Genomic DNA, 14,360 nt, shown 5'->3' on the forward strand with positions numbered 1-14,360 from the left:
CCCGCCCCTCCCACTTCTAATCAGTTTATCGCCATTACCCCCATTACCCTCCTGAAACCAGGGTACCTACCTAAGGTACCTTATTTGCCCAAGAACCGTGATCGATCACAGTAAAGTTGCTAGTGCCCCCCATGTTGTCCACCACGCTCCGGACCGCACGACCATCCGGCCGCCAAGTCCACAGACTTGCCGTTGGCATCCATTTGCAAACCCAGCGGAATGCGCCGCTGACCATGCGGGCCTTCTCGCTGTCAAACACATCCGATCGACCTAAAATACGGTCGAGCCCACTTCCTACGCGCTTACCATGCACGGCATTGCACATCACACAGCGCGCTCTACTGTCGACAAAACCCCCGTTGCAACCAAACAAAATAGACAAGGAGTTCGAGAAGAAAGCGGGCGAGAAGAAACTTGAATCCCGCCCAGACGAGGTTACGAGCTCGTCCTCGGTCCGCCAGGTGGTAGAAGAAAGCCAGGCACCACCAGAACCTCAACAAGATGTGATGGAGGGTCTGAAAGGCGACGTGGTATGTTCATAACAATCGACAGATTACCTTAGGAAAGCGCGGGAGTTAACATTACCCCCAGAACACAATAAAAGAAACGCTCGCGCTAAGCTCTGTGCCTCGAGAAGCATTCGGCCTCGGCCTCGCTGGCACACTTCCCTACTTGGCCACCTCGGTCTCCACTGTCTACCTCTCCTGGGCACTAAACACCGAATGGCCGTCCACATCGAATTTCATAAATAGCCTCCTGGTCAGCCACGAGTCGGCCACATACTGGCTGCAGCTCCTTGAGCCGATCCAGGTCGGATACGGCGCCGTAATCATCTCCTTCCTCGGCGCCATACATTGGGGTCTCGAGTTCGCCGAGAAGAAGGCCTCGCTCGACCGTACACGATTCCGATACGGGATCGGCGTCATTGCACCGGCTGTGGCTTGGCCCACCATCTTCATGCCTATCCAGTGGGCTTTGGTGACCCAGTTTCTCGCCTTCGTGTCCACGTACTTTGTGGATTCGCGGGCGACAACCAAGGGATGGGCGCCAGCATGGTACGGAACTTACCGGTTCGTGCTAACGGCGGTCGTGGGAGCCGCCCTCCTCATCAGTCTGGTTGGCCGCGCCAAGGTTGGCGAGGGTCATATGAGTCTTTCGACGGGCGAGCTAATGGATCGTATCCGGCCTATGGCTGCTGACCAGAACCGCAACTGGGCTAAGGAGGAGGAGGAAGAAAAAATGAGAATCCAGAAGGAGAAGGAAGAGGAAGAAGAGAAGAGGAAGCAGGCCGAGAAGAAGGCCAAGGAGGAAAAGAACAAGAAAGAAAAGGCGGAGAAGAGTGGCTGAACCCGAAGGAACGGATAAAAAAGGATGACAACCTTACAGGGATAATTAACAGCCAAGGAGTCATGTATGGCCTTCATGCAGGGTTCTGACGGGGTTGGTTGTCTAGCTCTGGGCAACACTCCTTTCTCATCAGCGTCGAATAATTATTTCCATCTGTATCATCATTTCTTAGTCACATGGAATGCCTGATACCTGATTACTTGTTGGCCTGACCTGCCCTACCTTTGATTCTCCTTATGTACCTCCAAAGCCAAACTTTTAGGGCCAGCGTCGAGTTCCACGCTGTGGGAACAGGCTAAGTGATCAGGCTGCGGACGGGAAGTTAGGACGATCGGTGTGGGCCTGTAACAGTCAGTGTTGGTCGAGGTGGGGATTATTGAAACAATGAGATAGTACTAAATGATTTTAAGGCCAAGTTGTCTTAGAGAATACGTTTTGTAGTCATCTTGTCAATACCTCACTATCTCATCTTACTACAGGCCAGGCGGACTGGAAACGTCACAGTTATCCTACAAAAGCCTGAGAATGCTCTCTCGCCGTCGAGCAATTGTATTATATAATGGGCGGGTGGAGTGCAAACTCCATGAGAAATGGGATGAATTCAAGGAGATATATAGAGATTCGTAAGAAGTGTTGTGAGTTTGTTATTTGTTGTTTGACGTGGCGCTCCGCCTAACCCTTAGCCTTTCGGTATGTTACGTAGATAGTCAACGAAGGAGCATCTCCTTTTGCCCCGGGTATTGGCTCTTGGCCTGTCATGCCTGGAGCTCGCTATAATCGGGCACCTTCCAGGTGCCTGTATCGTCTGACGGCAAAAGCCATGTCAGAATCTTGTCAACGCGCAACTTTATCGCCAGCCAGGCCACCCAGTGAAGGCAAGAGATCCCCCACGACGTCCGGGGCATCAAGATCTTCGAAATCCAAGTGGCTGGGACGTTTTGCACGTCCAGAATAAAGGGGCGTAGCGTTTTCTCATATGCTGCCAATGCTTCGGGTATGTTCTCAGCAGGATTGGCCTGCCCCGTTTGAGCACCCTTCAGACACGCCCGGGCTATCTCTCCCGCTAGGACGTAGGCGCCAACGATCGCAACCGAGGTACCCATTGCTGTTACCGGCGATGGACAGAAAGCCGCATCGCCAAGGAGCACCACGTTGCCGTTTGACCAATTGTCCAGCTTCACCTGCGCCAGTTCTTGCGTGTAAAAGTCGTTTGCCATCTCCGAGTTCAGCAGACCGTCCAGGAACCGGGGCATCTGCCAAGAGCGATCCATGTCGTGCTTGAAGAGGTTGACCCAAGCCTCCTTCTGTTCGGCAATCGTGCCATGCTTTAAAGCCCTCTTGAGCTCCGGGTTTTCCCCTGTCATCATCAAATACACCCGCAGGCAATCAAGCCTATCCCGGCGGGTGGTGATCAATCTCCGCCCAGGCAGATGACAGGAAGTCGCAAAATCGTCATCACCCTCTTGCGGCGGAATCGTATAAAATGCAAGAGACATGCCTAAAGGCTTTAACGGATCCGGCCTTCCGTCGGTAAACATCTGCCTCCTTATCCTCGACCCGATCCCGTCGGCTCCAACCAGCAAATCATACTCCTCCTCTTTGCCATCCGAAAACTTGGCATGCACCTTACCGCCGCCGCCGCCGCCGCCGCCGCCTTTCTGTGTGAAACTCTCAACCGAACACCCAAACACATACTTGACCCCGGGCAACCCCTTTGTCGCTTGATACAACACGTCACACAAATCCCCCCGCATAATCTCCCACTCCGCAGTGAACCCCTGCGGCCCCTTGCCGGTCTTGTTGGCCTCGAAGTAGGCCTGGCGCTCGCCGCGGGCGTTGACGAGCTGCATACCCGGCTCGTCGACCAGGCGCGCGCGCACGGCGGGCTCGATCCCCATCCGCCGCATGGCGTCGATGCCCTGGCCGCGGAGGTCGATCTGCTGCCCGGAGTTGCGCAGGCGCGGGTGCCGCTCGACGATTGTGATCTCGCAGCGTAAAGGGGACGGCAGGCGGGTGAGCCAGTAGGCCAGGCAGGGACCGGCGATGCCGGCGCCGGAGATAAGGACCCGGAGGGGTGGTGGCATGGTGGTGGTCTCTTATGTGTGTTGTTGACTGGGGTTGACGATAGCGGTGGTGAAAGTGAAAAGGGTTCATGAGAACGGGGTCGGTAGAGATGTATATGAATTTATAGGATTGGTGACACGCTGCAGTGGCTTTTTGTCGACGACGTCTCGGATATAACACGCAATTGTCTTGTTGTTATCACCGGCTGCAAAGCCGCGTTACGACCGCATTGCGGACAACCCGGTTGGAGTGGGAGCGAAACTAATCCAGTTCCACTGATTCCTTTACATCCGAAACGTCACTATGATTCAGATCATATCATCGTGTTTCCCGCTGCGTATTGCGTAAAGATATATGAATGCGTTTGATAATCGGATGTGACGGGCTGACAAGACTCGTCATCTTGTAAGACTCCCTCACATGGTAATTAAGGTGCGTCATCGGCCGCGCATACTATCCGGTGAGATTGTTGTGGCTTAACGTCGCCGTCATCTTATCCACGCACTTGGTATTTCTTGACGAGGGAGTGCTCGCGGCATCTACAGGTTATTGGGCGAAATCGATCGAGGTCGCCCGCTGGTTGAACCAAAGATGAGCACTTGCTGGCAGTAATAAATGGCCTCGGCTTAATCTCGCCTAGATGACCCCCGATGAAGCTCCAGCTACATTATTCTCCTGTGCAATTACCGATAGTACCGTCAAAAATAGGATACTAGTGGTTTGGTCGGTGACCTTAGTACTCAAGGTACAGTACCGTACGTCTACAGAGGTTTCTTTTCCACCTAGGTAATAAGCCATGTTTATTTACTTGGTTGCTTGGAGTTGCTACAGAGGTCGGTTTTGATAAATTAGGTAACATACTCGCTACAACCGGGCACACCCCTCAGCAAGAGCTAGGCTCCCTGCCAACCTGCTGCCTGATCCAATGCGGGTACAAATACTGGGTCGCATGCGGCGAAGAATCCCACGGACCTGCAACGCGCATGACAAGAGCTGCGGGATGGCCCACTCAAAATTGGAGCGCCGCGCTTCCTCCGTCAGCGAGGCCAAACATTGGATGCCAGATATTTTACCCCCTTCTTAGTGCTTACGCGACAGCAAAGCACCCAATCCATCCCGTCTGTACTCTACGGCATAGATTTTGTCTTCTGATTCAGGTGCTGTTACCGATTTTTTGAGGAGAGAGTTTTCGTGGCACGAGACAACGAGTGCTCGATGGGAACTGGAGAGGAGACTGCTTGCATCGAGGCAAGGGAGACAATTATAGTAAATTCTCCGCATGCGCCAGTGGTCTTTTAATATTCCTCCCATTGCCCACCCCTCCCCGAACGGTTCCTACAATGCCTTTCTGCTTAGCTTCCCCTAGCGCTCCAAGAAATGCGGACCCCGATGACAATCGACTTTTGACCAGGCTACTGTCCGCCCATGCGACCGTCTGCCCCTGGCGGGTCATCGCCAATACGAAGACATGCATTGGGCTTTTTATTTTTTATTTTTTATTTTTATTTTTTTTTTTTTTTCGGCCACTGCCAATTTGACATTTTACCTTTCTATTCTCCCGTCCATTTCGCCAAGTGGTTGGTACTCTACAGGTAGGGGGAACCAGAGCGAGACAGAATGCTTTTTTCCTCCCGCACCTCCAACCATCGCACCATCTATACCTGCCTCAAATCGCTAGTTTAGCGCGCGCCCTCGATATTCTATCAGGCTAATGGTTCATCTTGGTGCCGCCCATCGCGCCGCGCTTGCATCTCGTCGGCCTTGACGCCGATTAATTTTTAACCCAATGTTGAGAGCCGTAACGATACCAACCAGTTATCGCCATCGTCAGCCAAGATGCTCGTAAGCTTGAGGATACCGGGGCGACGCACGCTATCGACTCTCGCCGTCGCCGCGCTATTGGGTATCGTCGTCTTCGGGCTGGTGATACCCTCGTCTAGAGACACAGTCCGTGATTTTTGGCAAACCAAGAGCGGGAAGCCTGCCTCCAAGCCCGATGACAAGGCGGAAAAACCCAAACCAACGCCGAAATACAAACCGACCCCGACATACCTGCCGCCACCGATCAAAGACAACTTCCCTCTCCTGGCGACGTCCACGCCACCGCCGATTCCAGAGTGGAACGTGCCGCGGAAGGATGTACACAAAGAATACGATCTCCCCGTCGCCCCGCCGCTCTTCATCGGCTTCACGCGCAGCTGGCCGATACTCCTCCAAGCCGTCGTCAGCTACATCACGGCAGGATGGCCGGCCGATCAGATCTACGTCATAGAGAACACGGGCGTGCAACAGGCGAATGCGAGGGGCCAGCTAACGCTGCAGAACCCCTTTTATCTCAACCATACGGTCCTCAAGGAGCTGCTAGGCGTCAATATCGTCCAGACGCCGACGCTGCTGAGCTTTGCGCAGATGCAGAACTTCTTCCTATCCCTCACCTACGCCAACGACTGGCCCTACTTCTTCTGGAGCCACATGGACGTTCTCGTGCTGTCGTACGAGGACGGCCGCGAGAAGCTGACGCCGCCGTACAACAAGCCGGGGTACAAGTCGGTCTACGAGCTGGGGCTCACGGCGCTGCAGGAAGCGCGCCGATCCGACCCCCGCTGGGCGACGCGCTTCTTCGCGTATGACCACCTCGCGCTGGTCAACGCGGCCGCGTACGAGGACGTCGGTGGGTGGGACACATTTATCCCGTACTACATCACCGACTGCGACATGCACTCCCGGCTGACGATGCGCAACTGGACGATGAGGGACGCCAAGGCGGCCATCATCACCGATGTCGCGGCGTCGCTGTCCGACTTGAGAGTGCTGTATCGTGTCGACGGCGTCAAGCCCGAATTTACCGACCCGAACCCGCCGCCACCGAAGCCAAAGGAAGAGCCAAAGAAGTCTTGGTGGCCGCGGCGGGATGCGGACGTGCAGGAGGATGGGGTACAACCTTCAGCAGCGCAGCGCGCAGGCATCTCCCCCCGCGACGAGCCCGGAGACCCGAATCTGGATAAATGGCATGCGCTCCGGATGACAGCTGACCGGATGTACCGTGCGTGCTCCTTATTGCTTTGCTATCTGCCCCTACTTCCCTCCCGCCTTCAGACATCAGGACCCCCCGCTAACCGCTAGAAATCATATAGAACACAAGCACGGCGATCGAGACCGAAACACCTGGCAACTAGGCCAGCACGGCGGACAGGGGGAACCCTTCTACTACGACGCGGCGGGTATGGCTCAGGCGCTAAATTTGATCACCGAGAACGGGAGGGAGATCTTCCGGCGTAAATGGGGACACCGCGACTGCGACTTAATAACAGGCGCTGGGCTGAAATTTGAAGATGCGTGGAAGGTGGAGAAAGACTGGCAAGATTGAGCGGGCTTTAGGCGGCTTGTTCATTTTGAGTGAAGAGGAGAAATAATTGTATGGGTGTCCTGAGACCCATTTCGGATTCCCGGATTTTACGACTGTCTTTTGGACAAAGTACGATGCGGTTTGGATGGATGAGACGACAGCACAATCCCCGAACGAGTTGATGACGTCTCAAAGGCGGCAATAAGAGCAGTTTTCTCGGCGTTGGGCATAAATGGTTGGATATGGGGACGGTAGAGCTGGATGTATATATATGTATGTGTGCGTGGGTTCACGGATCATAAAATATTTCGAGCTTATGTTGGAGGACTGAAAAGTACCTGGAGCATGTGCGAATTTTGGTCTAACCGCGCTCTGTTACGACGGGGGCTAATCTGACAGCTTCTTCTACTGCGATACTGAGTCTTTGTTGAAGGGAAAGTTGCAGTGGTTTTGGTACGTGAACCGCCACCTGCAGTGATTTGGGAGCGGAATTCGAGCGCCGATGATCCGGGCCATATTCGCGGCCCAGTCAGCGAGAATAACGCGGCTTGTGGTAAAGCTTACTACGATGTATGAGAATACTGGTCCACCGCTTTGGAAAGTTCATTGGTGAGAGTCGCCTGGAAGAACTCATAACATGGCCTCGGTCTCCGAAGGTTGGCCTCACGGATTCTGAAGCTTCGGTTGAGGGTATGCCCCGTGGCGGGTTAAGAACAATTCCCGAGAAAACTTGTTCGCCCACTGCTTGAAAACCGGCTAGCGACTGGCAGCGATCCGAGGAAATCGAGTGCTTTCTTCCCAGATCCGACGGCGGATTGGCGATGGCGCGAGCATGCGCAAGCATGTTACTCTGGACATATGGATCGGTGACGTCATTGTTTGTGGGGATGCAGGGACCATTTGGGAGCGCCAGATTCCCGGGCCAGATTTAAGTCCCGTCCCGGATGGATGGGGAACGAGAGCTGTGCACACCTTAAGTTACTTCAGTATGCGAGTACTGTGTGCGGTTGTTGCGACCGAGACGGCTAAGTTTGGGATTGAGCCCCCCCCCCCCACCCGTTCCGATCGTCTGACTGTGGCGGATTTGACGTTTCCGACCCCGCGGTTCAGCAGGGACCAACATCGCGCAAAGAGGGCTCACCGCTTCGAAGGCAAATATATCGAACACCCAGATTGCGCTGCTCAATCGATGATCGGGAGGGGCAAACATCACTATGCTCCGCTTGCCAGCTACCCACGTAAGAAATACCGCGCATGTGATGGCAGCTTCGAACAGTGCTCAATGAGGACTTGAATCTCTAATTCAGGTACGCGCTTACAACGCTCAGTCGCCTTCAGCTAACGCCTGCCGCTCGGGCTGTTCATTTTAGTATCGAGTGTCTGGTATCTGTAGGAAACGGCTGAGCATTTCTGTTAACGGAGTCGCACTTGGCGTAAAGCGTTGCCGACGAATCACCTGGATTTGCTCTTAAATGACTGTTTTACGCTGCCCTCTCTCTGCGGCACGGTAAACTCGATCCAGAAGGAGCGGAGCTCATGACCAGGAGGGAAGGCGGGGCTCTGTGCGGTCCGAACACCATGACATCCGGATACCGACACACCGACACAAGGGAGGTATAAGACACATGCGATGGCTACTTTGGGAAGGACGGTTTGATTACATGCATGCTTATGAGTTCTATCCATTTGATCGCTTACAATCGTTCCGCCTTTTCGCATCAGCGCCTCATGCTGGCGGCCCGCGATTGAAGGGCCAGGGAACGTACCACGGCGTGCCCGGCGGGAGAGGGATGGCCGTGGGTTTAGTATCAGGCACTTTCCATCAGTTCGATCCAGCGCATGAAGCATAAGGCACCTCGAGTTAAGAATAGCGAGTAAGAAAAGTACCTATGCCGGCACTGAACCCTGAATCGATCGCCGGATTTGAAGATGGCCCAGTCAATCACTTGCATCGCGAGAGTTGTGGAGATGTACTTCTCGGCTCATGGCCAGTGGGACTTGGCGTAGCACTCCACTAAATAATTGGTACCAAACCAGGCATCTCAGCCCTATTGCGCGCAGCCAGCCGCCTGGCCCATTCCCCCCGATGCGCGAAAACGGGATTGTGAAACGGAGCTAAGCTGCTGCCCAACTGTCGTGGCAAACCGAAGGTGCGACCCGTGGATTGCGAGTGGATAAGATATATAGATATGCCTGAGTTGTCAGGAACAGCAAACGGGCCAGCTCACAATTCTCACATGCACCAACTTCACCGGGGCAGGTGTGTGTCACGGACAGGGAGATGTCTGACGGCTGAGGTCCATTCAGCCCCATTCAGACTTCCGGAATGGGACTGAGCTGGGCCACCGGGCTCCGAACTATCGAGACCTGGAAGGCATAGCATAAATTGCCCGCATTTTGCTGGACAATTATAGATGGCCCAAAGCAGGCGCCTCCGCCGTATATAGCAGGTGATTCCCCGTAGGCTTCCAAGTCGATCGGGAGGAGGTGCCTTATCGCGCAATTGCGAAAACAAAGAAGCTGGAAAGACATTCTACTCGATTCGGCCCCGGCATTTCAACTTGGCACCGGGCCCCCAGCAAATCTCCGGACCTGGTTCGGTTGACGATCTTGCCGCATAAGACCGAACGAGACAGGGCAGACGCGATTCCCGACGCAAAACAGACAACAACAGGGAACACCTCATCTTGCGCCTGCGCGCAAGTTTGCGTCATTCCTTGAGTTGCGATTCCGGACTGCAGCGGTTGTTGCGCGCCGTCCCGAGTAAACTAGATCTGGCTGCATCGTGAAGCTTGGATACGCGATCGTCGCCGACTTCGCCATTCGGGTCAAACTGAACGCTCTGGAGCCACAGTGTCGACGCTCATCCGAACCACGGATTACTGGGAATCGTCCAGGTGCTTCGGAGTTAAACGGCCTCGAGTCTTCGATCCGAGCAGAGTTTTTTTTTTTTTTTTGTGGCGGCGGCGACACTTCAAAATCTACGACAGTCAAGGCGCGATTTAAGGAGGACCTGCAGGAAAGTGACCAGTTCCGCCCCAAGACAACGTCATCCACCACCATTTTCTCACACCGTTCGCCCGCCTTGGTCCGAATCCGACCGACGTGTCTCTACAACAGGCACAGTGGCCCATTTCGCTCGCAAATCTGACTGCTCAGCCATCCGTATTTATTTACACAGCAGCGACACGCACATCCCCCCGCACGCGACCTCCTAATAAGTCAGACACCTGACACCACTCAGCGTGCGGCGTGCACCCACCATCATCCGGCCCGGCCGTGTCAGCAACCCTTTGTCGCTCCGTATTTCGCCGACTAAAAAGCCCCGTGTCCGTCCTAGCCAGCCGACCTACCCGTGCGGCCACACGTGTTGACAAAAGCGTTGGCGCACATTCGTCGACGGTTGTCATTCGTCTCGACTTCGCGGCAGGTCACATTCCGACCCAAGCAATCAACCACCCCCACCGTCCGTTTTCCGACGGCACCCGTGTTCCGCCTGAACCACCACTACCTTAACACCCATCCACCGCGAACCCCGCGCCGCGCATGAGTATTTGGGTTTACCGAAACGTTAATATTACCCCGCGTTTTCGTCTCCGCCTCGCACGCTCTGCAGCGAGGCCCGCCAACGACGCATTCCCGGCCAACCGAAGCAGCCTTCTCGACCTTTCGAGATAAATCCGTAGCAGCCTTCTATCCCGACAGGCAGCCGACTCTCTTCGGCCTGGTCTCGGGCAACGCCCAACGAGCTTTGCTTCCCATTTGCTAAACGGGCCTCTCTGATTGCTCGGCCCCCGTTGCGGTTACGAGTACTTGCAGGCCAAGCCATTGATGACTTGTGTCACAGTGACTGGTCCGTCGCCAACGCAAAGCCACAACAAGGCATTTGTGTAGGATCCCGAGCCCACTTCACCGAAAGCGGTCTGCTGGCTTTATCAAGGCAGCCCGCCCCGCCCCGGACACAAAGGTGCCTCGTTTCTTTTTATTCACACGAAGGGAGCCTCGGTCGAGTTTATTTTTCCCTCTTCTATCATCTATCATCTCCTTCCACCTTTCGCATCACCAACCACCATGTCGTCATCGCAAAGTTCAACCCCTACATCTCAGCCTTGCATGCTGGTCCCCAACCTCTCCGTCCCGGACGCGACCGGCGGCGAGATCGACCTCTCCAGCCATTCATGGATGGTAGCTACCATCATTGAAGACGACGACCTCATGTTCGGGGGCAAGCCACTGAGCGCTTGGTACGAGGAAGATAGGAGGAGGTTGAGCTCATACATCATGGAGGAGGAGACAAGAGGGCGACAGCGCGAACGAGTTCGGATCGACACGCACAAGTCTCAACATACGCATCAACAACATCATCACCATCATCATCATCATCATCATCATCATCATCATCATCATCATCATCACCACGCTACTCAGACAAACGAGGTCAAGCACTAACGACCTACCTCCCCACCCGTACCCTTATCCGAGGGGCAACATGTCTGACACCCTGCGTCCGTTCTTCAATTCACCTCGACATCGCGAGGCAGGCCGAGCTGATGTCAGCAAGCGCCCCCTCCAATAGGGGCCGCCGATGCTGCTTTTTACCCTTTTTGTTTGGACTCCCGGCGATCTACCGGGCCGCTTGATCTTCGACATTGTTACCCGTGACCACACCACAGAGAGGGTTACACTGCATCATCTCGTCTCGGCACTCTGGCATTTCTTTTCCCTTTGGAGTTTCGGTTCTTGTTGACAGTTGGGCCGCATCATATATTACCGTCGCCGGTAATCGAGGCCCGACATGCAACAAGTCGACAGGCATCTTTCTGCTCCCCTTTTGCATCTAGACGGTCCATGGGTTGGAAACACCATCGCTTTTGACATCGCTTGCATTTTTGGGGCTCATCGTCAAAGCACATTTTACTCGACTGCATCGATCTGGCTTATTGTTTCTGCATGATACCAATTTGCATGCTCGGCTAACACGGGCCAACATCCTTCTCTCTTTTTACTCTTATCTTGTTATTCAATATGTCATGATGGCTTTATGACTGTTACGCGATATCTGGCTTGGGACTTTGGGTCTTCTATTAGAGACAAGTTTGGGTCTTGCTCAGCGCCTCAGGGATTTGGTACATGTATCTGGCGTTGATCTTAGCGGTGGCACTCGTCTAGCAAAAGACAATTGGGAGGAAAGCCTTTGGTTTGGAAGCGTGGGTGTTGCCTCTTGCAATGCTAATTCCATGCATCACACAGAGTAGTGTAATATACTCATGCTCGTCCGCTCCCAGTGGCCCAAGAAGCGTCGGCAGCAACGGTGTTCTAATGGTGGTCCGAAAGAATTCGGGTGACATGCCGCTCGTTGTGTGCGGGTGAGCACGTGGCGAATACGCAAACAACTGACAGTTCTCACATGCTGCAGTTTTGACCTCTCCGGCTCCATCGATCTAGACCAAAGGTCTGCTGGTCAAGTTAATCGGCAAAAAAGCATCATCTAGTCGGGCGACAACAGCACAAGTCTCGTAATGGATCTGGTGCACTGCTCGTCCTTGTGGCGTGAATTGGCGGATACAGCCCGTGAAGGACAAATTCTAGAACCTGATCGGTCAGTGGTGTGACTTGCAAGCAGGTGGTTCGCAAGCCCTAACCCTCACTGCACCCACCGTGATCCACTCCCCAGACTCCATTTATGAACAGTTCAAGACACTTCGATGGCGTCATTCGGCGGGGTTTAATCAGCGCGGGAACATTCCACTATCTCGAATTATGGCATTGCGATATGTCTGGTTGTTGAATCTCCTGGCCTGGCACCAACCATACCTTGTAAAGGAGTCCGCCGAAGGGGAAAATGTTCAGCTTCATGCCTTGTTGTTACATTCCCGTGTTGGAATATAACAAGAGACACACCCCAGCAGGATGAGCTAGAGCTCCTCATTTATCAAAACTTGGCGGTTGTCGCGAACAGTACATCTGCATCTAGCATGGGGCTTACAATATCTCATCCACGTCGGGAGCTCTCCGGCTCTAAGTCCGACACCGAGTCGGCCATGCCACCTCCGGAACCCGAGGATGACAATGCAGCGCCCGCCGAACCCTCACTAGTGGTCCTCGAGAGGATACCGACCTACCTCCAACCTAGCCTGCCATGGCGCCGCCGACTCTTGCATTTCACCTTCGCGTGGTATACCATCACGTACGTGTCTCCCACATTCCCTTTCGGCGTCTCAAAGCCTCAACTGCTAACGACCCCATAGCATGTCTACCTCGGGCATCGCCCTCACCCTCGCCGTCACCCCGCACCGCTTTCGCGGCCTGTCGCACCTCGGGCTCGCCATCTTCCTCCTGGACCTGCTCTTCTTCCTCTCCATCACGCTCGCCATCCTTGCCCGCTTTACCCTCTACCGCCCCACCCTCCGCCGCGCCTTCACCCGCCCGAGCGAGTCCCTCTTCGTCCCTACCCTCTTCCTCTCCCTCGCCACCATCCTCTCCAACATCAACGAGTACGGCCGCCTGTTCCTGAGCGCCGCCGCCCACGCCCGCCTGGCGGCCGGGCTCCTGCGGGTGGCCTTCTGGATCTACCTCGGCGCGACGTTTGCGCTGTCGGTCGTGCAGTACCACCTGCTGTTCTCGGTCCGGAAGAAGGAGCGCCGGCTGACGGTCGGCGCCATGACCCCGGCCTGGATCCTGCCCATCCTCCCCGTCATGCTGGCCGGGACGGTCGCGGCGGCCTGCGCGAGGGGCCTGCCCGGGCGCGGGGCGCTGCCGGTCCTGTGCGCGGGGCTGGCGGCGCAGGGGCTCGGGATCCTGATCTCCGTCTTCTTCTACGCCACCTACCTCTCCAGGCTCATGGCCTTTGGGCTGCCCGTCCAGAGGCCCGGCATGTTCATCGCTGTGGGGCCGCCCAGCTTCACGTGCTCGGCTCTGGCGGCCATGGCCGCGGAGGTGCCCAGGGTGTTTGCTGAGTTGGGAAGGGACGCGGAGATGGAACATGGGATGGTGATGGGGCTCAAGGGAGAGGAGCTGCAGGCCCTGGCGAATGGGGTGAGGTTACTGGCGATTTTTGCGGCCATGTTTCTGTGGGGGTTGAGTTTCTGGTTCTTTGCCTCGGCCACCGCGGCAGTTGCGGTGGGCATGCCGGACAGGAAGTTCCATCTCAGCTGGTGGAGCTTTGTCTTCCCCAATGTTGGGTTCACCTTGGCCTCGATGCGTATGGGGACCGCCTTGGGGAGCGAGGGGCTTTTGTGGTTCAGCACGGTCATGACCGTGCTGTTATTTCTAGGCTGGGTTTTTGTTGCCTTTCGGTGCATTCGCGCTGTGTACAAGAGAGAAATTGTGTGGCCCGGGCATGATGAGGACGAGGGTTGATGGAAGCTCGAGCACATAGAAAATAGAGGATGGGAAGAAGCATTGCTTAGTAATTCTGATTCGGCACAAAAAGCTTACTCGTAATGGAAATGAGATACCCAAATTCATTTGCTCTATCTGTTATTTCTCAACTAACTCCTCAACTCCTTACTCCGCGTTCTATACAAATATTTGCTGGACTAAACTACAATTATCTACTTCATTCCTCTCCACGGAAGTCATAACCACCCGTTATTTATCTCTT

At 54.8% G+C, this 14,360-nt stretch overlaps 5 protein-coding genes across 5 annotated transcripts; 4 read left to right on the plus strand and 1 right to left on the minus strand.

Moving 5' to 3' along the window:
• Positions 1 to 131: 131 nt before the first annotated feature.
• MFIFM68171_08446 (Mitochondrial inner membrane protein 1) lies at positions 132 to 1,347 on the plus strand (the record flags this gene model as incomplete). The annotated part of the gene is made up of 2 exons (XM_071063866.1): positions 132 to 530; positions 592 to 1,347. 2 exons carry the CDS (start codon positions 132 to 134, stop codon positions 1,345 to 1,347), a joined length of 1,155 nt encoding a protein of 384 aa, XP_070919967.1.
• A 755-nt stretch (positions 1,348 to 2,102) lies between these two features.
• MFIFM68171_08447 (Oxidoreductase) lies at positions 2,103 to 3,431 on the minus strand (the record flags this gene model as incomplete). Its single annotated transcript, XM_071063867.1, has 1 exon — positions 2,103 to 3,431. The coding sequence occupies one exon, from the start codon at positions 3,429 to 3,431 to the stop codon at positions 2,103 to 2,105; it is 1,329 nt and encodes a 442-aa protein (XP_070919968.1).
• A 1,816-nt stretch (positions 3,432 to 5,247) lies between these two features.
• MFIFM68171_08448 (Glycosyl transferase family 8 protein) lies at positions 5,248 to 6,778 on the plus strand (the record flags this gene model as incomplete). Its single annotated transcript, XM_071063868.1, has 2 exons — positions 5,248 to 6,454; positions 6,546 to 6,778. The coding sequence occupies 2 exons, from the start codon at positions 5,248 to 5,250 to the stop codon at positions 6,776 to 6,778; spliced, it is 1,440 nt and encodes a 479-aa protein (XP_070919969.1).
• Positions 6,779 to 10,828: 4,050 nt separating this feature from the next.
• On the plus strand, positions 10,829 to 11,206 carry MFIFM68171_08449 (uncharacterized protein; the record flags this gene model as incomplete). Its single annotated transcript, XM_071063869.1, has 1 exon — positions 10,829 to 11,206. The coding sequence occupies one exon, from the start codon at positions 10,829 to 10,831 to the stop codon at positions 11,204 to 11,206; it is 378 nt and encodes a 125-aa protein (XP_070919970.1).
• Positions 11,207 to 12,732: 1,526 nt separating this feature from the next.
• On the plus strand, positions 12,733 to 14,116 carry MFIFM68171_08450 (Voltage-dependent anion channel-domain-containing protein; the record flags this gene model as incomplete). Its single annotated transcript, XM_071063870.1, has 2 exons — positions 12,733 to 12,944; positions 13,006 to 14,116. The coding sequence occupies 2 exons, from the start codon at positions 12,733 to 12,735 to the stop codon at positions 14,114 to 14,116; spliced, it is 1,323 nt and encodes a 440-aa protein (XP_070919971.1).
• Between the last annotated feature and the right edge of the window lie 244 nt (positions 14,117 to 14,360).

The sequence above is a fragment of the Madurella fahalii genome (assembly GCF_045866475.1).
Source record: "Madurella fahalii IFM 68171 DNA, scaffold_4, whole genome shotgun sequence".
In the NCBI taxonomy this organism is placed as follows: Eukaryota; Fungi; Ascomycota; class Sordariomycetes; order Sordariales; genus Madurella; species Madurella fahalii.